Source organism: Rhincodon typus, chromosome 1 (assembly GCF_021869965.1).
Source record: "Rhincodon typus isolate 14 chromosome 1, sRhiTyp1.1, whole genome shotgun sequence".
Taxonomy (NCBI): Eukaryota; Metazoa; Chordata; class Chondrichthyes; order Orectolobiformes; family Rhincodontidae; genus Rhincodon; species Rhincodon typus.
In genome coordinates, this window is record NC_063332.1 from 82,839,422 (window position 1) to 82,864,163 (window position 24,742).

The following is a 24,742-nucleotide window of genomic DNA, read 5'->3' on the forward strand; positions in this document are numbered from 1 at the left end:
TGGTGCACTAATGCCTTTAAGGAAAGAAATCTGCCATCCTTACCTGGCCTCGCCTTAAAGTGACTCTAAATCCACATAAATGTGCTTGACTCTTAACTGATCTTTGAAATAGCTTAGTGATCCACTCAGTTCAAGGCAATGGGAGCAGGCAACAAATCCTGGCTCTGTCAGTGACGCCCAAAATCCATTGAAACAATCACATTTTTTACTTGGTTTTGTTTGACTCTTCCATGGGTTAAAAAAGAATGGTGACAGTATGAGGTTTTTAAGTGGATATTAATTGAAGTAGAATACCTTCAGGGATGCATAAGCACAAGTACGGTGTCTGTGCTTGGCATCCAATTTCATTCCCTCCAATTTCTTCCATCGCATCCCCAAAAGAACATTAAATTCAGTCCTTTGGTTGAGAAATGAATGTTAAAATACAATTGGCAAATTCCCTTGCTTTCTATTGGACAGTGCACTAGAATCTTTTCTATTACTCTGAAACTAGTCTCTTAACTGAAGGCAATGACAAAAGCATGAAGCTACAAGGTACTGGGAAAATGAGTCAAATTCTAAGATGGTAGAAAAGCTGTAGCAGACAGTTAAGGGTATTTGTCCTAATTCTCAACTAAAATGTATTCACTGAGGAAGAAATGGTCAACAAGAAAGTGACACCATAGTAACCAATTGAAAGGAAAGGTAAAGATTAGTGATAGGCTAGAAAATTGGGAAGATCTTAGAAACAAGCTAAGGATGACTAAAATGAAGAAGTTAGAATGTAAGTGTAAACTAGCTAGAAATATAAAAGCAACCATTAAGAGCTTCTACTGGTAAATAAAATGGAAGAGAGTAGCTAAACTTATTATTGGTACTTTAAAGAATCAAACTGGGAAATAAGGAAATGACAGAAATTTTGAGTCACCATTTTGTATCTGTCTTTCCAGTAGAAGACAAGCATCTAAGGAAAAATAATAGAAGAACAAGGGGCAAAAGTGAGGGTGGAACTTGAAACAATCACTATTGTAAGAGAGAGGATTCTTGGAAAACTAATTAGTCTAATGGCTGACAAGTCCCAATCATTGTTGACATGTATCCTCCGGTATTAAAAGAAGCTCCTGGAGAGATACTGGATCCGTTGATTGTTATCTTCCAAAATTTCCTCCATCTGAGGATTAAAAACCACAAATGTAACAGTTTTATTCAAGGAAAGAAAGAAGACAAAAACCGGTCATAAGTCAAAGAGCCTAAAACTGTTAATGGGAAAATGCTAGAAGCCATTATTAAGGAAGTAGAGGACATTTAGAGCAATTTAATGCAGTCAGAAAGTCAACATATTTTTGTGAAATAGAAAAAGTGTTTGATAAAGTTCTTAGAGTACTTTGAGAATGTAACAAGCAGGGTGAATAGAGTGTACACATAGTGTATTTGGATTTCCAAAAGAGATTTGATAACATACCACAAAAATAGTGACAGTTCTACATAAAACGAGGTTATCGTGTTAGGGTAATGTATTCAGATAGATATGGGATTGGCTGGCTAAAAAGAAATGGAGTCAGAATAAATGGTCATTTCAGGTTGGCAAACTGTAAATAATGGAGTGGCACAGAGGTCAATGCTGAGGACTCGACTATTTACAATCTCTATTATCGACTTAGGAGAAAAGAATAAGTGAGACAAAGTTTTAATAAAAGTGGATCCAGAGTACAAAGGGCAAGCAGAAAGGTGAAACTAAGGCCGCAATGAGATCAGCCATAGGCTTATTGAATGGCAAAGCAGACTTAAGGGTCATAATGGCTTACCTCTGTTCTATATGTGTTATGTTTGATAAAGGATCTCCATTTAAATGCCTCATTGAAACAACAGTACCTTTAATAGTGCAGTGCTCCCTCAGAAAGCCATTGGAGTGTAAACCCAGACTGTGCTATAGTGGGACTTAACCCTACAACCACATGATTCAAAGGTTACCACTGAGTCAAGGCTGTTTGTAAAATTGTGATTTTCAAGAAACCAAATTCTCTGCAAGAGTTCTTCAGAGTAGTGTCCTAGGAAAAACCATCTTCAGTTGCTTCATCAATGAACTTCCCTTCATTATGAGGTCAGAAATGGGGATTGCACAATGTTCAGCACCATTCCCAACTCCTTATGCACTGAAGCAGTCCAAGTTCAAATGCAGCAAGACTTCGACAATATCTAGGGTTGGACTGAAAGTGGGAAGTAACATTTGTGGCACCCAAGTGGCAAGCAATGACCATCTCCAGGCTTAAAGTGAGAGGGGAAATTTATAAACAGGACCTGAGGGATAACTTTTTCACAGAGGGTGGTGCGTGTATGGAACAAGCTGCCAGAGGAAGTGGTGGAGACTGGTATAATTACAGCATTTAAGAGACGTCTGGATGGGTGTATCAAAACATTTTAATTCTTCAGACACTTCTGTAGAAGGGTCACTGGGCCCGAACTTTTAACTGTGATTTCTTTCCACAGATGCTGCCAGACCTGCTGAGATTTGCCAGAAATTTCTGTTTTTGTTGTGATTTTTTAACTATAGGCTGATGCTATTTGCTTCCAGTTGACTCTGCGTGCACTCTGTTGTTTTAATGCATGTGATGCCAAATTCAATCATAAAAACCTAATTTCAACATTGTGATGAACACAAAAACCCAATTCATAAATTTTGAATCTTTCAATTTGCATGTATTGTCCCATTCCAGCTATCACCATGCAATACCAGGTTATAGTCCAACAGATTTATTTGAAAACGCAAGCATTCAGAGTTCACCTAACAAAGGGGCTACGCTCCCAAAGCTTGTGATTTCAATTAAACTTGTTGGACTGTGACCTGGTGCCATCTGATTTCTGACCATAAAATAAATAGCGGGGCTGGGTCCCAAATTTGAGAAGTTGTAGTGAATTGGAGAGTGAGGAAAAAGCAATAGAGAAAGAAATTAAGTGGGAAATGATAAACAGGCAAAGAAAGGAAGGAACAGGGAATGCAGATCTAAGACCAAATCAACGAATAAAAATGGAGCTTGCAAAAATAATGACAGGACAAAACCTAAAACACTACATTTGAATGCATGCAGCATTCTAAACAAAGCAGATAAACTAGTAGTGCAAATTGAGATAAATAAGTACAATCTAGTGGTCATTACTGCAACATGGCTGCATGATAATGTAGACTAAGTCTTGAATATTGAAGAGTATGTAACATTTTAGAAGAACAGGAAGCTTAAAAAAGAGTGAGAAGTGGTTCTTTTAATTAAAGATGATATTAGCACAATAAAGAAGGATGATCTAAATTCAGAAAACCAATATATAGGAGCAGTCTGGATAGAAATGATGAATGATAAAGGCCAGAGATCATTTGTGGGAGTTGTGTACTGACCCACAACAGTAACTACATGGTAGGACAGGATATCAAGGAAGAAATGATGGGAGTTTGTAAAACGGATACAATGATTATCGTGGGAAATTTTTTAACCTACAATCAGATTGGAAAAAATGGTCTGGGTGAGGAATTCATTGAATGGTTTCAGGATAATTTTGTGGAACAGTATGTTATGGCGTCAACCAGAGAGCAGACAACATTAGACCTGGTTTTGACCAAGACAATAGTATTCATCGCTGACCTCATAGTGAGAGCACACCTGGTAGCAGTGACCGTAACGTCATTGAATTTTATCTACGGTTTAAGCGTCTAAGATATTTTTTAAAAATTTAAACATGGGCAGTTATGAGGGCATGAAAGAGGAATTAGCAAAAGTGAACTACCAATTTAGGTTAATAGATCAATAGAGCTGCAGTGACAAACATTTAAGGGGACATTCCAGATTGCGCAGAATAGACACATTCCAACAAATAAGAAAAATTCTAAGGGACGGACATGCTATCCACAATTAACTAAAAAAAGTCAAAGATAGCATCAAATTGACAGAAAAGACACACAATTGTTGAAAAATGGGTAGCAGATCTGAAGATTGGACAGAATATCAAAACAACAAAGGATTACTGAAATATTAATAAGGAGGGAAAAGTTAGATTCTAAGAGAAAGCTCGCCAAAAATACAACATTAGGTAGGAAAAGTTTTTTTTCAGACATTAAGAAAGAAAAGAGTTAAAGATGTGTTGCTCCCATAGAAGATGAGTTGGGGAATTAGTAATGAAGAATAAAGAGATGGCAGATGAATTGAGCAGGTACTTTGCTTCAGTCTTCACTGGAGAGGATACAAGTAACATCATGGAAATAGCTGTAAATTAGGAATTGAAAGGGAGCAAGGAATTCAAAATTACAATTACCAGGAAAGTAGTATGGAATAAATTATTGGAACTGTGAGTTGATATGTCCTGGATCCTGATGGATTACATCCAAGGGCCTTAAAAGAAGTAGCTACTGAAAGATGATGCAAAAACAAGAAATTGCTGGAGAAACTCATCAGGCCTGGCAGTATCTGTGGAGAAAAAGCAGAGTTAATGTTTCCAAATCAGAGACCCTTCTTCTGAAAGTTTCTCCAGCAATTTCTTGTTTCAGATTCCCAGCATCCATAGTTCTTTGTTGTATTTGAAATAGTTGATGCATTAGTTTTACTTTCCCAAAACTCATTAGATTCAAAGAAGGTTCTTTTAGATCAGAAAATATTTGCTACAGTTCCTTTGCTTAAAAAGGGAGGGAGGTGGAAAATTGGAAATCATAGGCCGTTAGCTTAACATATGGCATAGCAAAAATGTTAGAAAATATTAAATATATTATAACAGGGCACTTATACAAGTTCAAGGTAATCGGACAGAACCAGCATGATTTCATCAAAGGGAAGTCATGTTTAACTATTTGTTGGAGTTCTTTGTAGAAGTAACTTGTGCTGTAAATAAAAGGGAACCACTGGGTGCATTATACTACGATTTCCAAAAGGCATTTGATAAAGTTCCACATCAAAGATTATTGCGGAAAATTAGAAGTCTTGGTGCTGGAGGTAATGTATTAGCGTGGTATAAGATTGGCTGGCTAACAGGAGCAATGAGTAGGAATAAATTGGTCTTTTTCAGGCTGCCAGAATGTCATGAGTGGTGTGCTACAGGGGTCAGTGCCAGTGGTTCAACTCTTTACAATTTATATAAATGATTTAGGTAAAGAGATTGAGAGTATGTTAGATAAACTTGCTGATGACACAAAGATAGATAGCAAAGTGAGTTGTGCCGAGGACATAGGTGCCTACAAAGAAATATAGATAGGTTATGAGTGGGCAAAGATATAGCAAATAGAGTGCAATGTTTCAGAGCTCTCCACATTTTTCTGAAAAAAAAACTTGAATTGTCCCCATCCACCATGACCCTCCTCTGCCTAGCCAAGCTTTTCCTCACTCTGAACAATGTCTCCTTTAACTCCTCTCACTTTCTTCAGGTCAAAGGTATGGCCATGGGTACCTGCATGGGCCCCAGTTATGCCTGTTTCTTTGTGAGTATGTGAACTATTCCTAGTTTCAATCCTACTCTGGGTCCCTCCCCACAACTCTTTTATTCTGGTACATCAATGGCATCATCGTGCTGCTTCCCTCGTCCAGAATATCAATTTTAATTCCAGTTTCTACCCTACTCTCGCCTTCAACTGGTTTGTCTCTGTTTCCTCCTTTCTCTTCCTCAACATCTCTGTTTCCGTTGCTGGGGATAGGCTGACCACCAATATCCACTACAAACTCACTGACTCTCAATGTTATCTTTTTGATAATGTCACCTTCCACAAGGGGAGCACCAAAATGTCCACCTTTTTTCCTCATCCGAGGATTCCCCACCACCATGGTTGACGGGGCCCTCAACCGAGTCTGAGCATCTCCCGCACTTCTGCCCACACCCTTCTCTTCCTGCCGCAACAGCGATAGGGTACTCATATTTCACCCCATCAGTATCCACAGCCTTCTGTTCCCTATGGGACACCTTGGTCCACTCTTCCTCTACTTCCAGTGTCACCCCACATTCCCACAATACCTTCCCATGCAAAACGTGTCCCTTTACATGCACTTCTTCATCATCCAAAGCCCCAGATACATCTTTTAGGTGAAGCAGCGAATTTACTGACACATTACTCAAGCTAGTCTCATGTATTCACTGCTCACTTTGTGGTCTCCTGTACATTGGGAAGACAAAGTGCAGACTGGGTGACAGATTTACAGAATACGTGTGCTATGGCCACAAAAATGACCCTGACCTTCTGGTTGGCTGCCTCTTCAACATGCCACCTTGTTCCCTGGCCAACAGTTCTCTCGGGCTTGCTGCAGTGCTCCAGCAAAGCTCAGTGCAAACTGGAAGAACAGCATCTCATTTTCTGCTTGGGGACCCTGCAGCCCTTTAGGGTTCAATAATTTTAGGACCTGAGCACCTTCTTCCTTGTCCTTCCCCCAATTCTCACATACCAAGCCTTGTCATTACATGGGCTGCTACCACCACCAACCCATTGTTAGTTCCTAACAGTCTACATTAGCAGCTATTGATTCTCCTAGACTGACCATTACCTATTCCTTTGTTTGCCTAACTGCTGTTGTCTCTCTCTCTGGGCTCCATCTCCACCTCTTTACTCCTCCACCCTCACCCCACTGCATCTTCAGCATTTATACCAACCTTTCCTAGCTTCTGAAGAAGGGTCACTGAATCTAAAACGTTAACTCTGCTTTCTCTCCATAGATGTTGCCAGACCTGCTGAGTTTCTCCAGCAATTTCTGTTTTTGTCTCAGAAGGTTACTTTGCAGTTAGAGCAAGTGATCAAGAAAGAAAATAGCATGTTATCTTTATTGTGAGGGGAATTGAATGCAAAAATAGGAAAGTTATGCTTCAGTTAAACAAGTTATTAGTAAGACCACATCTGGTGTACCGTGTACAGTACTATTCACGACACACCATGCATTGGAGGCAGTTCAAAGAAGATTTACTAGACTAATACCAAGAATAAGAGGACTGCCTTATGAGGAAAGCTTACATGGGCTAGGCCTGTGTCCTCTGGAGTTTAGAAGAATCAGAGATGAATTAATTGAAACATCTTAGATCTTGAGTGGACTTGACCGGGTAGATGTGGAGAGGACATTTCCTCTTGTGGGAGAAGCTAGAACTAGGGATCATAGCCTAAAAATAACATTCTACCTGTTTAAGACAGATTTGAGGAAAAAGCATTTTTCTGAGGGTTGTGCATTGTTGGAATTCCCTTCCTCAAAAAGCAATGGATGCAGAAACTTTAAATATTTTTAAGCAAGCAGTTGATATATTCTTGATCACAAAGGGATGAAAGATTATTGGGGGAGTGCAGGAATGTACAGTTGAGGTTAAATCAAATCAGCCATGATCTTATTGAATGGCAAAGCAAGCTCGTGTACGTTTGTTCATTGTTTGAATGTCAATACTAACTGAGCAGAAAAGACAAACTTACGTATTTATATGGTTTTAATCCTTTGAACGTTGAATTGTTTCAACATCCAATGATTTATTTTTGGTTGAAGGATAGCCACTGTTAGCGTGGTAATAAAAGTGAGGCTCTAGTCAAGAGAGAACAAAGTTATTTTAGGTACTGGAGATGGTCAAGTTTGAGGAGAAAGTTTTTCCATAACATTATTTCCAATTTTATTATTTACTTGTTGCGCTGTATATTTTTGGGAGCATGTGATGGGATGTGCGAGAAAATATCATTGCCTCCATATGATATTTGGAAGTTATTTTAAGCAATCTGATTCTTCCTTTTTTTTTAGAAAGCAGGCATTTGTTGGTTGAGTGTCTTCTCTTGGTTTGAATTTCTCATTTAAATAAAGATCCAAACAGCATATTCTGTGCCTTAGAACTCTGCACCCGATAGAAAAATTTTAATTAAACAGCAGATACAATCAGGGCATTTCAGGGCTTTTAGATAAGCATGAATATACAAGGAATGGAGGGATATGGACCAAGGGCCAGGAGAAGGGATTAATTAATTTGCCATCATGTTTGGCACAACATCGTGTGCGGAAGGGCCCGCTCCTGTGCTGTTTAGTTCTGTGTTCTATAAACAACGATTTGCTTTCTAATAACATGAAAATATGAAGTTGATATTGTTTCATCGTAACTTTGACTCTCTTTAAACAGGATTGTCTGTGAAACAACATATAGATATTCATTTTCAAAGGCAGTTCAGTTATTAGATTGTTACATTCCTATGAAGTCAAGTTATCCTTTCCTGCAGAGCATGGATAGTGAATAAGTGAAACAATAGACAAGTTAGCCTATGGAAGTTTCAGGAATTTACAAATGGGTGGTAAAAAGAGAACTGTTTATTAGTGCCCCTGAAACAAACTATTCGAAGTTTAAATACTGCACCAATCTGAAGTGATGTTAGGCTTCAAGACTTGCTGCAATTATCAATGCACCTTCATAAGTGCAAATTTAAGTTCATGAATGAGAAACTAGATGTACAATCTAGGCATACACTTTAAGCTGTTAAGTGGTAGTTGCTGTTTACTGGGCATTGTATCATGCTACTAGTTGAACATGTTGACATTGCTGTCACTTTCTGCATTTCCCAACCCCCAACCCACCCCTCAACTGAGGTAAGAACATTGGAATGGTCAATCTGTACACTCAAGTGCACCAAAGTAGGACAGCACCCTGAACCTGTGTACTGCTCTAATCAAAATAATTATGAACATTTATGAAGGACTGCAGCTATTTTCAGAAAACATTGAGATTTATGGGAGGGGAGGGAGAGGAAAGGGAGGAAACCTGGTCAATCAGTGGCTGTTAAAGAGACCTTTTAAAAACAAGCCCATCACTCATCTATGAACCACAATGATTTAAATCTTCCCAGCGTGTTTTAAATATGTAATGAAAGAGCCTGTAAGGTTTATTACAACTTGTTCTTGTGGCACAATAGAAGTAAATGAAAGTAATTATAATCCTATCCTTGTGGATTTGTTCACCCAAATGTGAAAAAATAAATAATTACATTTTTCACTCAAGACTTTTCACCCCGCTCAAATATCTTGCTAGACACATCTGTCAAACATGTTTTGGTGCTTGTCTGGAACGGGGATACACTTGGGTATTCTCCACAGCTGAGATCTGAAAATTTACAGGCACTGTCAAGTTGAGCATATAATGATTAATTTGGTGACAATGTCAGTTGGGAGGGTACCAGCTGTTTTAATGTTAACTGAGGAATTTCAAGATTTTGAGAAAGAAAATGTGCAGATCTATTATTTTATCTTCAACATTAATTTAAAACCATTAAGAATAATAAATTGGAAGTCATTTGGTGATGCTGTAAATACGAACATATAGCTAAAATAGATCATGAACATATTGTTTTTCTTCTTAATTTACCCTTATTGAGTAATTTCAAAACAAAAGTAAAAGAAACTACTTGTAGAAATAGAATTGTGCTTCTTTAGTAAGCTATAAAAATGATGCATTTAAGATACTCATTTTACTTTGGCTATCTGTAATCCAACTCTCACTCCTCATGGTGCATCTTACGTGATGGAAAAAGGTTTGTTTTGACTACAGTTTTAACAGGCAGCTGAAGCATGTCACATCATTCGGAAGATGAAAGCTATTTTTATTGCATGGCACTTGATGACAGATATTGTCAGCCAGTCAAAAGAGACGACAAATAAATATATTTTTCAGTCGTCAAACTTGTTGATTGCTATTACATAAAATTATTCTGTAATAGGGTGGCAGATGTACAATTCGCATATTATAGTTAAAGCAAACTGGAAATCTAAAACTAAAGCAGAATTTACTGGAAATATACAAGTTCATCTGCATTGATAAAAATCAAAATACGTTAACATTTCAAATGCGAACACTGTATCGCAAATTAAAAACTGAAACTAATTAACCTCTGTTTCAGATACAACAAATGATTAGGGAAACAAAAGGTGTGAGTCAAATAGAATGACATGTTACAGAGGAGCTGCAAATGGGTTTAATATGAACCAAATTCTTCAAGCCTTCTCTGCCATTCAATTACCAACAAAAACCTATCATTCTTGGTGTTGAATCTCAATTGGCCGAGGACCTACAACCTATTGGGGAAGGGAGTGCTGGATTTCAGCTGCTTTTTATATGAAGGCATGCTTCCTGATTTTACCCCTGAATGTGAAACTTTTAAGATTATGCCTCCTTTTTCAAGATTCTTCCAGCAAAACAAGTGTTTCTCTAATTCTATTCCATCCTATTCTATTACATTCCTTCATTGAGTTAAATACCAACATTTCTTTGTGTCTCTGCATGTTTGTACCACACAAGTGCCAGGCAGTAACTACCTCTAAGAAGATAGAATCTAACCATCATGTCCCCTTCACATTCAATGATATTACAATCATTCTATTTCCCATTTTCAACATTCTGGAATTTACCATTCAGCAAAAATTGAACTGGACAGCTATGTAAATATTGTGGCTCAGTGGTGAGCACTGCTGCTTCACAGCACCAGGGACCCGGGTTCACTTCTACCCTCAGGCAACTGTCTGTGCAGTTTGCACATTCTCCCCATGTTTCATTGGACTGTTTCCTCCCACAGTCCAAAGATGTACAAGTTAGGTGAATTGGCCAAGCTAAATTGGCCCATAGTGTCAAGGGATGTGTAGGTTGGGTGTGTTAGCCATAGGAAATGTAGAGTATGGGGATGGGTTTGGGTGGGATGCTCTTCGGAGGGTCCGTGTGGACTTGTTGGGCCAAATGAACTGTTTGCACACTGTAAGGATTCTATTCTATTCTATTCATGTTCTTTTCTAATAGTAGGTCAGACGCTAATAATTCTGCAGCAAGTAACTCACCTCTAGACTCCCTAAATTCTGGTACAAGTCAGGAGTGTGATGGAATGCTGACCACTTATCTGGATGAATGCGGCTCTGGCAACACTCCAAGCTTGATACCATTCAGAGCAAAGCTTGATTAGTACCCTGTCTTCCAACTTTAACATTCACGCTCTCCACCGTCCAGAAGATGCACTGCAGCAATTCTCCAAAGCTTCTTTGACAGCACCAGCTAACCTAGAATGACAAGGATAGCAGATAAGGAACACGACCACCATCGTTTATGAAACCAAACCACAAAACATCATGAGGAGACTGTAGCACCCAGCCCTGCCAAGTCTTCACCATCCCCCCAGACCTCCCCTTTACTGATGACAAACGGTCAGTCCTCAGTAAAGGGCTCACCTTTGTCCCCCTCCACCCACACATCAACGAATACCGGTCACGTTTGAACATTGAGCAGTTTTTCCTCCACCTCTGCGCTTACTTCTTCAACCGTGAGCCTAACCCTCCCTCTACTGACCCCTTCTCCCGCCTCCAACACACCCCCTCCTCCTGGACACCACCCCAAGGCCTCCTACCCTCCCTCGACCTCTTCATCGCCAACTGCCTCAACCTCTCCTCCCCTCTCACCCACTCCAAACTCTCCCCCGCAGAACGTGTAGTTCTCCACTCCCTCCGCTCCAATCCCAACCTCCCCATAAAACCCGCGGACAAGGGAGGCGCAGTTGTAGTATGGCGCATTGACCTCTACATCGCCGAGGCCAGGCGCCAACTCTCCGACACCACCACCTACCGTCTCCTTGATCATGACCCCACCCCCGACCACCAAACCATCATCTCCCAAACCATCCACAACCTCATCACCTCAGGTGACCTCCCACCCACAGCCTCCGACCTCATCGTTCCCCAAACCCGCACCGCCCGCTTTTATCTCCTTCCCGCAAACCTGACTGCCCTGGTCGACCCATTGTCTCCGCCTGCTCCTGCCCCACCGAACTTATCTCCACCTACCTCAACTCCATTTTCTCCCCCTTGGTCCAGGAACTCCCTACCTCCGTCCATGACACCACCCATGCCCTCCACCTCCTCCAGAACTTCCAATTCCCTGGTCCCCAACACCTCATCTTTACCATGGACGTCCAGTCCCTATATACCTGCATTCCCCATATAGATGGCCTAAAGGCCCTCCGCTTCTTCCTGTCCCACAGGCCCGACCAGTCCCCCTCCACTGACACCCTCATCCGCTTGGCCAAACTTGTCCTCACCCTCAACAACTTCTCTTTCAATTCCTCCCACTTCCTACAGACAAAGGGGGTGGCCATGGGTACCCGCAAGGGCCCAAGCTATGCCTGCCTCTTTGTAGGTTACGTGGAACAATCCCTCTTCCGTGCCTACACTGGCCCTAAACCCCACCTATTCCTCCGTTACATCGATGACTGTATCGGCGCCGCCTCGTGCTCCCACAAGGAGCTCAAACAGTTCATCCACTTCACCAACACCTTCCACCCCAACCTTAAGTTCACCTGGGCCATCTCTAACACCTCTCTCTCCTTCCTGGACCTCTCTGTCTCCATCTCTGGGAACCACCTAGAAATCGATATCCATTTCAAGCCCACCTCCTCCCACCCACCCTCCTGCAAAAATGCCATCCCTATTCCCAATTCCTTCGCCTCCACGGCATCTACTCCCAGGATGAGGCATTCCACTCCCATACATCTCAGATGTCCTCGTTTTTCAAGGACTGCAACATCCCCCCCTCAGTGGTCGAGAACACCCTCAACCGTGTCTCCCGCATTTCACGCAGCTCATCCCTCAAATCCCCCCTCCCCGCAATAACAACCAAAACAGAATCCCCCTCGTTCTCACGTACCACCCCACCAACCTCCGGATCCAACGCATCATCCTCCGACACCTTCCGCCATCTGCAATCTGACCCCACTACCAAAGACGTTTTTCCTTCCCCACCCTTATCTGCTTTCCGGAGGGACCACTCTCTCCGTGACTCCCTTGTCCGCTCCGCACTCCCCTCCAGCCCCACCACCCCCAGCACTTTTCCCTGCAACACCAGGAAGTGCTACACCTGCCCCTACACCTCCCCCCTCACTCCCATCCCAGCCCCCAAGAAGACTTTCTACATCAAGCAGATGTTCACCTGCACATCTGCTAATGTGGTATACTGCATCCGCTGTTCCCGTTGTGGCCTCCTCTACATCGGGGAAACCAAGCGGAGGCTTGGGGACCGCTTCGCAGAACACCTACACTTGGTTCGCACTAAACAACTGCACCTCCCTGTCGCGAACCGTTTCAACTCCCCCTCCCACTCCTCAGACAACATGTCCATCCTGGGCCTCCTTCAGTGCCACAACGATGCTACCCGAAGGTTGCAGGAACAGCAACTCGTATTCCGCTTGGGAACCCTGCAGCCCAATGGTATCAATGTGGACTTCACAAGCTTCAAAATCTCCCCTCCCCTTACCGCATCCCACAACCAGCCCAGCTCATCCCCGCCTCCCTAACCTGTCCTTCCTCCCACCTACCCCCTCCTCCCAACTCAAGCCCCACCCCCATCTCCTACCTACTAACCTCATCCCGCCCCCTTGACCTGTCCATCCTCCCTGGACTGACCTATCTCCTCCCTACCTCCCCACCTACACTCACTTTTACTGGCTCCATCCCCACCTCTTTGACCTGCCTGTCTCCTCTCCACCTATCTTCTCCCCTATCCATCTTCTATCCTCCTCCCCCTCTCTACCTATTTATTTCAGAACCCCCTTCCCCTCCCCGTTTCTAAAGAAGGGTCTAGGCCCGAAACGTCAGCCTTCCTGCTCCTCTGATGCTGCTTGGCCTGCTGTGTTCATACAGCTCTACACCTTGTTATCTCACAAAACATCATGACTTGGTATTATACCACTGTTCTTTCACTATGACAGGGTCAAAATCCCTTTCTCCCTTTCTAACAGCACATGGTGGAACTACATAACATGGACCATAACAGTCCAAGAAGACAGCTTATAACCGAATAAAATTGAGCATCAAATACTAGCCTAGCTAATGAAAAAATAAATTAACTAAACTAGCATTTAATGATTTGTATACATGAATGCTTAAATCAGTTTCTCTTCTCGCCATTAAGAAAATGCTCCAATTTGGCTTTCTCAGATCTGAATTGGATGGCCTTCTACTTTCCCACATTGAACTCCAAATGTCAAAGTTTAGTTCACTCACTCTGTCTCTGTCCTTTGAAATCTTCCCCTCATCACTCAACTTACTGTGCCCTCGTAGCTTAATGTTAGCAACGGATATGGATATTCAACTCTTAATTACTTCAACTAATTAATTAATGTATCTGGTGAAATATTAAGGTCCTGGTTTGGAGCCCAGAGAGTATCACTTACTGTCAGTCTTACCTCCAGTGTATAACCAACCCATGTCACAAGGTTATTCAGCTCTATGCGTTTTCATAGTTGCTCATAATCTCTTGTATGGAATTTTATCAGATGGTTCCCTGAAGACCATGTAAAGAACATTGATATTTCCCTATCCACCATATTAGTGATCACCTCAAAGTTTAACTAAAATTCATGAGATATGGCCTTTCGTTCCCAATTTAAACTACTTGTTGATCAGCCCATATTGTTTCTGATGGGGAATCTGAATAATTTTCTCACACGAAGGGTGGAATTTTCTCAGGCAGTGGTGAATCAGTTTGGAAAACATGGCAAGTTCTGAAAAATAAAATTCTCGAGGTCAAGAGAAAAATCACATCTTGTGATATATGGAAAGGAAAAAAATGTTAATGAAATTTTCATCATTGGAACAAGTGTAGAAAGAAGCACTCACACAATAATCAGACTGATATGAGAATTTGTGGCATGATAGCTGGAAGCCACAGTAGAATTAGAACAAGAGTGAACCACCTGTCTTATCGAAGGACAGGTATAGCAAGGATTGTTGCAGATTCCAATAGTGATGCCTTTGATCAGGGACAATGGTTGGATTTGAGTGAAATTGTTGAGGACTAGAATCCATTTTGATATCATACAAGGATGACCGCCAAAAGATAGTTACTGAAAGAAGAAGAAAAGGATCCAGTACTTGAAGTGTAAAGGAATTGGCCAAGCTAGTGAAGAGACGACTGAGGCAGAAATGCCTTGAATTGTCAAAACTGTGGATAACATGAAAAAAATGACCGATTAAGTATGTAGAAGGGGAAAAAAAGGAAACGCAAAAGTAACTGGATTGATTTTGCACTGTTACTTGTTTTCAGGCAGTTCCAAAGTGCTTTACAGCTTATTTGTAAAATGTAATCACTAATGCTTATGAAATGGTGATGTCTATTTGCTTATAAAATGTGTCAGTAACATGAGAGATGAATAGCCAGAGTCAATTTTTGCAACAAAAACAAAGTTTCTGGTAAAGCTCAGCACGTCTGGCAGCATCTCTGAAGGAAAAAAACAGAGTTAACGTTTCGGGTCTGGTGACCCTTCCTCAGAACTGAGTCAATTTTTGCTGTGTATAGTTGAAGGACAAATATTGGGTGAGTCAATGGCAGAATTTCCTTCATTTCAAGGAAAAAGTAATACAGTATCTTGTAAATCCACCTGAATAGGAAGGCAAATTATTTTAATGTCTCATCCAAAAGATAATATTTCTGACTTATCAGCACTTCTTCTCCATTACACTGAAGTATTAGCCTAGATTATGTTTGCAAATCCTTGGTACAGGTTTTAACTCAACCCCATGAGTCAGGATTTCACAAGTTTCAAAATCTCCCCTCCCCCTACCGCATCCCAAAACCAGTCCAGCTCATCCCTGCCTCCCTAACCTGTTCTTCCTCCCACCTATCCCCTCCTCCCACCTCAAGCCGCACCTCCATCTCCTACCGACTAACCTCATCCCGCCCCCTTGACCTGTCCGTCCTCCCTGGACTGACCTATCCCCTTCCTAACTCCCCACCTACACTCACCTTTACTGGCCCCATCCCCACCTCTTCGACCTGTTTGTTTCCTCTCCACCTATCCTCTCCTCTATCCATCTTCTATCCGCCTCCCACTCTCTCCCTATTTATTTCAGAACCCCCTTCCCCTCCCCCTTTTCTGATGAAGGGTCTAGGCCCGAAACGTCAGCCTCTCTGCTTCTATGATGCTGCTTGGCCTGCTGTGTTCATCCAGCCCTGCACCTTGTTGTCCCATGAGTCACCAGCTGAGGCACGCTTAGTTGAATGAAAACCAGTGTAAACTGGTTTGAAAATTTCACTTCTGAAATTTGGAAAGGAGATCCAAAAACTGGCTGAGTCAGGGCAGCACAATGGCTCAGTGGTTAGCATTGCTGCCTCACAGTGCCAGGGACCCGGGTTCAATTCCACCCTCGGGCAACTGTCTGCGTGGAGTTTGCACATTCTCCCTGTGTCTGCGTGGGTTTCCGCCAGTTTCCTTCCACAGTCCAAAGATGTGCGAGTTAGGTGGAATGGTCATGCTTAATTCCCCATAGTGTTTAGGGATGTGTAGGCTTAAGTGGGTTAGGCATGGGAAATGCAGGGTTATAGGGTAGGGGATGGGTCTGGGTGGGATGCTCTTCACAGGGTTGGTGTGGACTTGTTGGGCTGAATGGCCTGTTTCCACACTGTAGAGATTCTATGAAGTAATGATGAGAGTTGAGACAGTAGATAGCAGGAGTGGAGAACTCTGGGGGGCGCGGGGAAACAAGTTAAAATGCTGAAAGTAATTGTGATATATCAGAATTGCGCTTATCAAAGTCATTAAATGACATCCTCCGTGACTTTCATAAAGGTAAATTATCCTTCCTTGTCCTTCTTGACCTGTCTGCAATGTTTGATATACTTGACCATGTTATCCTCCAAAATGTTTCCATTGTTATCCAGCTGGGTGTTATGCTTAGTCTTTCACCAGATTAGTTTGAGGCAGAATGTTTTTATATAAGAACTTAGAAATAGGACCAGGAGAAGACATTTAGCCTTTTTAGGCTATTATACCTATGATCAAAATGATGATAGCTGATTTCCACCTCAATTGCACTTTTCCTGCACTATTGCTATGTTAGTTAATTCAGTTAGCATCCAATATTGATTGATCTCTGTCTTGAGTATACTCAACTGAGTATGCTCAACTGTCCGAGGTCAGGAATTCCAGAGACCTCTGACCTTTTGAGTGAAGAAATGTCCCATCATGTCAATTGCAAATGGCCAATTCCTTGTTTACAACCAAGCCAGGAGACACATCCTCCAGCACCTAGCCCAACAAACCTTTTTTGAAGTTTGTTTCAATCCAGTCGCCTTTCATTCTTCTAACTACTAGGGAATATAGGCCTGTACTAGACAACCTTTCTTCATAGGACAATCCCCTCATCTAGAAATCAGTCTAGAGAATCTTTGATACACTCCCTCTTAGGCAGCTATATCTTTCAAGTAACAACTTAGGAGGTCTGGCAACATTTGTGGAGAGAGAAACAGTTAGTATTTCAAGTCCAGTATGACACTGCTTCAGAACTCTGATGCTACCAGATGTGCTTTCTCCAGCATTTTCTGCGTTTATTTTGGATTTCTAACGTCTGCTGTACTTTGCTTTTATAGCCTTCAAGGTATTGTTTCATTTTCTTGTGCTGTTCCAAAGCATCAAAACTTCTACCACTAGGCTTAAAATGCAGGCATAACAATAAAATGTATTAGATAAATCTTTGTAATTGTTGGTGGGCCATTTGAAAATATTGATGCTAATTTCAGGGTAATCTCCCTCCCACCTATGACTCATGACAATGAACCATCAGTACAAGATTGTAAATAATTTTTGATTTTGAAAATATATTTATTACTGCTTAAAATGTGAAAATTATGTTTTATTCACTTCTGCAGGCTGTAATGTTGTTCAGCTCTGGTGTGTTTTGGATGGGTCTATTCTTCATCCCGATTACTTCTCTTCTCTGGGATGTGACTTACAAAGTGTATGTATGACAAAGATAAAAGTAAAAATCTTTGAAACTCCTAGATCTAAAAGAAAAGTAATTCATTTTTTAAAAAAAGTTAAGTGAAGCAGCAAGCTGAAATGTTAGTGTGACAATTCGAAATTAACGCAGTGACATCAAGTATTTGAATTACTTGATAGAATTTCTGGACAGAGTGATTGATTATTTTAAAGGACATTACTTCATTTCATGACATTGTGAACCTAGGCAACTTCTGAAGCATTTAGAAGGCTTTTGTAGAAAGAAAACATGAATTGTAGTACTTGGTGGAAAATGATTAAGCTGAAATGTTCTGAGGCTTGGATAATTTTCAGCAAGATAAAATTAAATTAAAGGTGAAAAATATGAAAAAGACACAAAATTGGATAATCAAGAAACCAAGTTCTGAAGATGTTTGTGATCCCTGAAAGAGTCAGCTTGTGTCCACTTCATTCCTTCTTGCCCACACTAGAATTCTGTTATAAGTGCACCTTATCTGTAATGGAACTTATAATCTGATGCTCAGTGTGCTAGTTCTTGGCTTGATCCTGACTTATTTCTATAGAATATTCAAACAGTGAAACTATTTTATTTTAATAAGTCAATCTAAAATATGTTACACTCTGTTTTGATTCAATTTCTATTTTGTATAACTTTTTGGCAAACTTGCTTTGCCTTATGCATAATTGTAAATGCTTTTCTGCAAAATCTGTGAAATACTATTAAGAGAAAATGTTTTTCCATATTTGAACTTTAATCCCTGTAGGGACCTCTAACATATCTGTCATTAAGAATCAATTTAATATTCATTTTCAGCATTAAGAGAACTTTACGTAAAACTCTGGTCGAAGAGGTTCAAGAATTGGAAGCCCAATTCCAGGATCCAGGTGCAGCTGTGTATGGCAAAAGGTATAAATTACATACTATACTTTGTGAAGATACTGTTCATTTTTTTTCTAAGATACTACCATATAAGGATAATGTAATTATCTTTGATGTAAAAATGTAGAATTAGGAACAACCTCTGGGATAATAAATTTCCAAACAACAACCCATGGAAGTTAAACTACAATTTCAATGGTATCTCATGTACAGTGAGAAGTTGTAAGCATACTTATTGAATGGTAGCTAAACAGAATACTCTTTAAGAGGGACAGTGAAATGCAGGAATCTTTTCGGCTTTTGAAAATCAAAAGATAGATCATAAAGCAAAGATGTTGAAGTTGGAGTGTAATGATTGAAGAAAGGACCATCATTTATCAATCAGAAGAAGTGAAGAATGAGCATTAGTCCAGTGCTGAACAGGCAAAGGATGCAGGAAGAAATAGCTGGAAGAGTTTTTGGAGCTGGTATAGAACAAAACCATGGAGGGATTTGCAGAGGACAAGAGGTATCCAGAAGGCAAATCCACGAGGTACAGAGAACTGATTGGGTTTGCCAAGGGTGAAGAGGACAGGTATTCACACCTGTTTGAGGTCCAAATTGAAACTTTTTGAATACTAAAGGTAATGATTTCAATTTAGCTGATATTCATGGTCAATGTTAAGTGTGGGCTCCTCCAGGCAGATACACAGTTGGAGAGCCTGATATCAGCTGTAGTATTGATGGACAAACTGAGGAGTGAGACCAACGGTCTTTGGTTAACTTGACATCAAAAAGACTGAAATAAATAATGTTGCCAAGGGTGATAGTATTGAAGTAGTGGAACTGAGAAAGTCAATGATAGAACCATGAGATAAACCCTAAGCCACATGTAGGTATGAGCCTTAAATTCAGCAGAGAGATTGAAGACAATCACAGAATCTCATTTGTGTCGAGATTCAATATGTTGGTGTTTTGGGTAGGAGAAAAGCTTCACTTGGCATCCTTGAAAACAGATCTGACGTTGAGAGTATAATTTTGAGGTAGCAATGTGCAGTAGGATGTTGGGATTAAAAGCTGGAGAAAGGTGATTATTTTCGGAGAAGGGCAAGTATTTACTGAGTTCGGCTAATGTCAGAGCTGTCAGTTGAACTGTTTCCACTGATGTATGTATTAAATGGATATTAAAAATACCAAGGGATTATGGGGATAGTGCAGGAAAACGGTGTCGAGGTAGAAGATTAGTCATGAACTTAATGAATGGGAAAATGGGCTTTGAGAGGCTGAATAGCCAAATTCTGTTTATGTTCTTATGTGCAGTTTTGAATAGGCTAACCTTTATAACATCAAGAGCATTTGAGATAGTAAAAATCAACAAAGTGCTTAATTGTGGAAAAGACAAATAAAACCATTATTGCATACATCTCATTAGGCACTCTAGTGAGTCAGGTTTTCTTATAACTAAATGATGGCAACAACATTTATAAGAATAATTGATAATAGTATGTATGAAAGTAAAATAAATGTTTTACAATATTTGAATAGACAATTGTCCTGAGGGATTATGTTTGTGTTTAGTGATATACCGAGCAAACATGGCTTGTAATAAACATTCAGGCAACTGTGATTTTGCTCTCAATGTTAGTTATAACTTTTTATCGATTTCTAAGGAACTGTGCAGCCTGATAATTGCATCTGTGTTTCTTCTGAGTAGCACAATTGGATAAACTAAACAAATAATGCTTCATCTGCAGTTCAGAGCATAATCAATTTGATTTGGGAAAAAAAAATGCAAACTGGAGATCTGAAACAAAAGTTGGAAATGCTGAAATACCCAGTAGATCAGTGAGTGCCTATTAGAAAAAACTGAACGGAAAGGTGAATACTTAATGCAATTAGAAAGTTAAAAGCAAAATGACCTGAGCTTTTCTCATTTTTCTGCTGAGTTGCAGCAATAACCTGAGTAAAACAAATTAAGCATCCTAAATTGGAATTTTGAATATAGGTGAGTTGCCCACATTGCTACAACATGGTAAATTTTTCATCTCTGTTCATCAAATTCTCCACCCAAACCATAATTCTGCCCATGAGATGATTATCTTCAAGCCACACCCAACCCCCACTGATAATCAAATATAAATATCCTCCACTAGATTTCTTCAGCGCAGTGGTCTCTCAATGATGTTAATGGATTTTTAGGGGTACTAGGACAGAAAGCTATAAACTCTGTCTTTAATTGCAATTTTTGAATATTTTTAAATTTAGTCTCACTGTAGTTTCATTTTCCTTAATTAAATTTTACAGCATATCTTGTTAAAAATTCAAAATGTCACTCACTTCCATCAGTTCAAGCCCAACATATGTGCCTTTTATTTTATTTGTTCGTGGAATATGGGCTTTGTGACGAGGCTAGATTTATTGACCATAGCTAATTGCGTTGGAGATGATGGTGATGAACAGTTCTTGAACCATTGCAGATCATATGATGTTGGTGCTGTTAGGAAGGATGTTGCACAATTTAAAAGCAGCAGTAATGAAGGGCTGATGGTATGAACATAGAACATTACAGCGCAGTACAGGCCCTTCGGCCCTCGATGTTGCGCCGACCTGTGAAACCAATCTGAAGCCCATCTAACCTAAACTATTCCATTATCATCCATATGTTTATCCAATGACCATTTAAATGCCCTTAAAGTGGGCGAGTCTACTATTTTTGCAGGCAGGGCATTCCACGCCCTTACTACTCTCTGAGTAAAGAACCTACCTCTGACATCTGTCCTATATCTATCACCCCTCAATTTAAAGCTATGTCCCCTCGTGCTAGCCATCACCATCTGAGGAAAAAGGCTCCCACTGTCCACCCTATCTAATCCTCTGATCATCTTGTATGTCTCTATCAAGTCACCTCTTAACCTTCTTCTCTCTAACGAAAACAGCCTCAAAACCCTCAGCCTTTCCTCATAAGACCTTCCCTCCATACCAGGCAACATCCTGGTAAATCTCCTCTGCACCCTTTCCAATGCTTCCACATCCTTCCTATAATGCGGTGACCAGAACTGTACGCAATACTCCAAGTGCGGCCGCACCAGAGTTTTGTACAGCTGCAACATGACCTCATGGCTCCGAAACTCAATCCCTCTACCAATAAAACCTAACATACTGTACGCCTTCTTAACAACGCTATCAACCTGGGTGGCAACTTTCAGTGATCTATGCACATGGACACCGAGATCTTTCTGCTCATCCACACTACCAAGAATCTTACCATTAGCCCAGTACTCTGTATTCCTGTTACTCCTTCCAAAGTGAATCACCTCACACTTTTCCGGATTAAACTGGTATGGTTCCAAGTCAGGATAACCTGTGACTTAGATGAGCATTTACAGGTGGTTGTGTACCCATGCACAGTACATATCCCAAGAGTAAAAGAACAAGAAGCAGCAACAACAGTGTCATCACTGTGAGAGAAGACAAGGTCAGAAGAACACCTTGAAACAATTTCACATATTCCGCAAAACGTTAGGCATAACCAGGACCCATGTATGTTCCCATAGCAATATTTTTTTTTCCACAATCACATGAGTAGAGTTGAGAATAGTTGCTCAAGGTGAGAACAGGCAGAAGAGAGTGATGGTGGATTGAGACCTTGTTGGATTATTCTTCAAAGGCAATTGGAAAGCTAGGAGAACTGTAATACTCCTACTGAAATAAGAAAGGTAAAAGAACCAAGTAATTAACTCTTTCAGATCCTACATCTATTCAATTAAATAAGCTTCCTCCGATCTCTTTCCCATCATCAACTCTGGAAAAAAAATTATTTGTTATAAACCTAAAAAACTAATTGCCAAAAGTTGAAGTTGAATTATTATCTTCTACAGTAGGTCTGTTCATCATATGTTTGTCATTTTGATTCTAATTTGGAGAAATTCTATTTACCTACAGTTGTCCAAAACATACATGCTTTATCAACAGCATGCAGTATGTTCAATGAATATTAATTTGGGAAATTGTTTTTTGTTTAACATAAAAAATCATATTATTACACTAGCGTTGCACTTGACATTTTACATTTTGAAAAAACTAAAAACAGTGGAAAAAGAGCAAAGAGAGGAAAAAATCAAACTGGTTTTTAAAATATTGGTTGAAACATTTCCCCCTATGCTGTATTACTTTGTTTTAAATGTTTATTTAAAATTAGTACAAATGTTTCTGCACCATGTTAGTTCAACACAATAAAATTTAATCTAAACCACACGGTTGTAAGACTAAACCCCATGCATTTATTTTCTACCACAGCAACTAGACTAGACATGAGATTAAGATGTCATCTAAATGACATTTATACCATTAATGCTATAAACAGCAGAAATAGTTATCTAAATATTCTGGACATTTATGTTGAAGTGGATTCAAACATGCTACTTAAAATAAATCAGATCAATTTTAAATTATTAAGTAGTTTGATTTTATTTTTAACATAGTGGTCTGATAGGTTTAGGCCACTGAGATATTAAAGTAGCTATTGTCTAACAAAATTAATGATTTGATCCTCCTTTAAATTTTTCACTTCCAGGGATCCTAGACCTCTCAAGCTAACCATCTTCAAACTATTCAGCTCTCACCTCAATGTTGGAACAAGCACGAGTGTCACAAACTGTAAATAATCTGAATTGGCAAACACCGCTTTTATTATATGCAATCAGAATTAACATCTTGAAGTCACTACATTTTTACATTTTTCATTACAATTTTATATTATTAGTGTACTTAGCCTGCGTCCTGTGTACCAAGCATACAGCGTACCTCCTGAAACCAATTCCCAGGGAACACAACAGGCAACTTGGCATAACTCTCTCCTCAGATATCTCCCATCTACTTATCCACACCCTTTCATACCACTTTTCTTAAGCAATGTCACTAAAATAGATGCTTGCAAATAAACTTTTCCATCTATATAGTGCCTTATTACATCTTCAGGGCATAATTTATCACAAATTGATTGAATGCACTTCAAATATATCATATCTGTGCAGGAAAATACATCTTCAATTTAAAATGTTAAAAACTTGCTGCCTTTTCGTTTTCACCATTCCCTCAGAACACAAGGTTTAAAATTAAGGTTAAAAGCTAGACAAAGTAAAGCTCGCTCCAGCGTATCTAAATGTTGTCCGATAAATCTAACTTCCGTCTTTCGTAAGGCCACGTTGACTCTCCTTGAAAGTTTTATGATTTTCTAAGTGTCTTGCTGGAATTCATTATTAAGGAAATGGTATCATTATCCTAGAGATAGATATTGGCTAACTGGCTTGTTACCTGCTTTCCCTAGAATCTAGGGAGTTTTGAAAGATTATAGTCCATGTATTCACTGTTCCTGTAATCACTGCTTTTAAGTTTCTGTGATACAGAGCAAGGAACTTATCAGCCCATTGTCCCATTTGTTTTTCAATTATTTTTCACTGGTGATAAGTAATTATTTCATGTTCCTCCCTACTTCTTGCCCTTAGATGTTATAGAATTTTTGGAAAGGGTTTTGAGGTAGGCTTCCTGCCATGTCAAACCGAGAGTTTGCAGGAAGCACATCCTCGCCGGTCACGGTAGCCCATAACAATTCATAGCATTAAATGGCTGGAGGCCTGATCAAAGGGTGAAACCTGCACCTAATCAGATTGGCCAACAGCTCTGTAGTCCCAGCAGTTACACTGTCCAAGACTGCACTACAGGCAGTCCCTAGTTTCTAAGTCCAGGAATCAAGGACCAGCAGGGGATTTTTTGACCAAAAATGTGAGTTGAGACCCAAGGTAGGTGGTGTCTTAATGGAGAGATTAGGGGAAAGGCTACTTTAGGTCTTGACCGTCCCCTATAAAATTGCAACAAGTCAAAGATAGGTGGGAGGACCTCAAAGAGTTTAAGACCTACCAGTGGAGAACCACAAAACTCCAGTGTTATGTACATTCCAGAATGGTTAAGAATAGCAGATTTCTTCCACATTAGTGAACTATTTAATTAGGTGAGTTAGTAGAAGAATTGTCCATTCTATTGTTTTCAAGTCTGATGTGGCTAAGAACTTTTTTTAAAAACTCTCAATTTGTTTTATTCAAACTTTGAATATCTTTTCAATGTCAACAAATTGTGGGTGGTTCAATGTAACTTGGTATTTTGTTTAAATGTAGAAGTTA

General features: G+C 40.1%; 1 protein-coding gene across 1 annotated transcript in view; it reads left to right on the forward strand.

Annotated features, from left to right (window-relative positions):
• Window positions 1-24,742, forward strand: part of LOC109916449 (probable phospholipid-transporting ATPase IA) — a 274,955-nt gene that overhangs the window by 246,061 nt on the left and 4,152 nt on the right. The window contains exons 31-32 of the mRNA XM_048600569.1: window positions 17,617-17,705; window positions 18,522-18,614. Coding sequence (XP_048456526.1) covers window positions 17,617-17,705; window positions 18,522-18,614 — 182 coding nt within the window. The remainder of the gene's footprint in view (window positions 1-17,616; window positions 17,706-18,521; window positions 18,615-24,742) is intronic.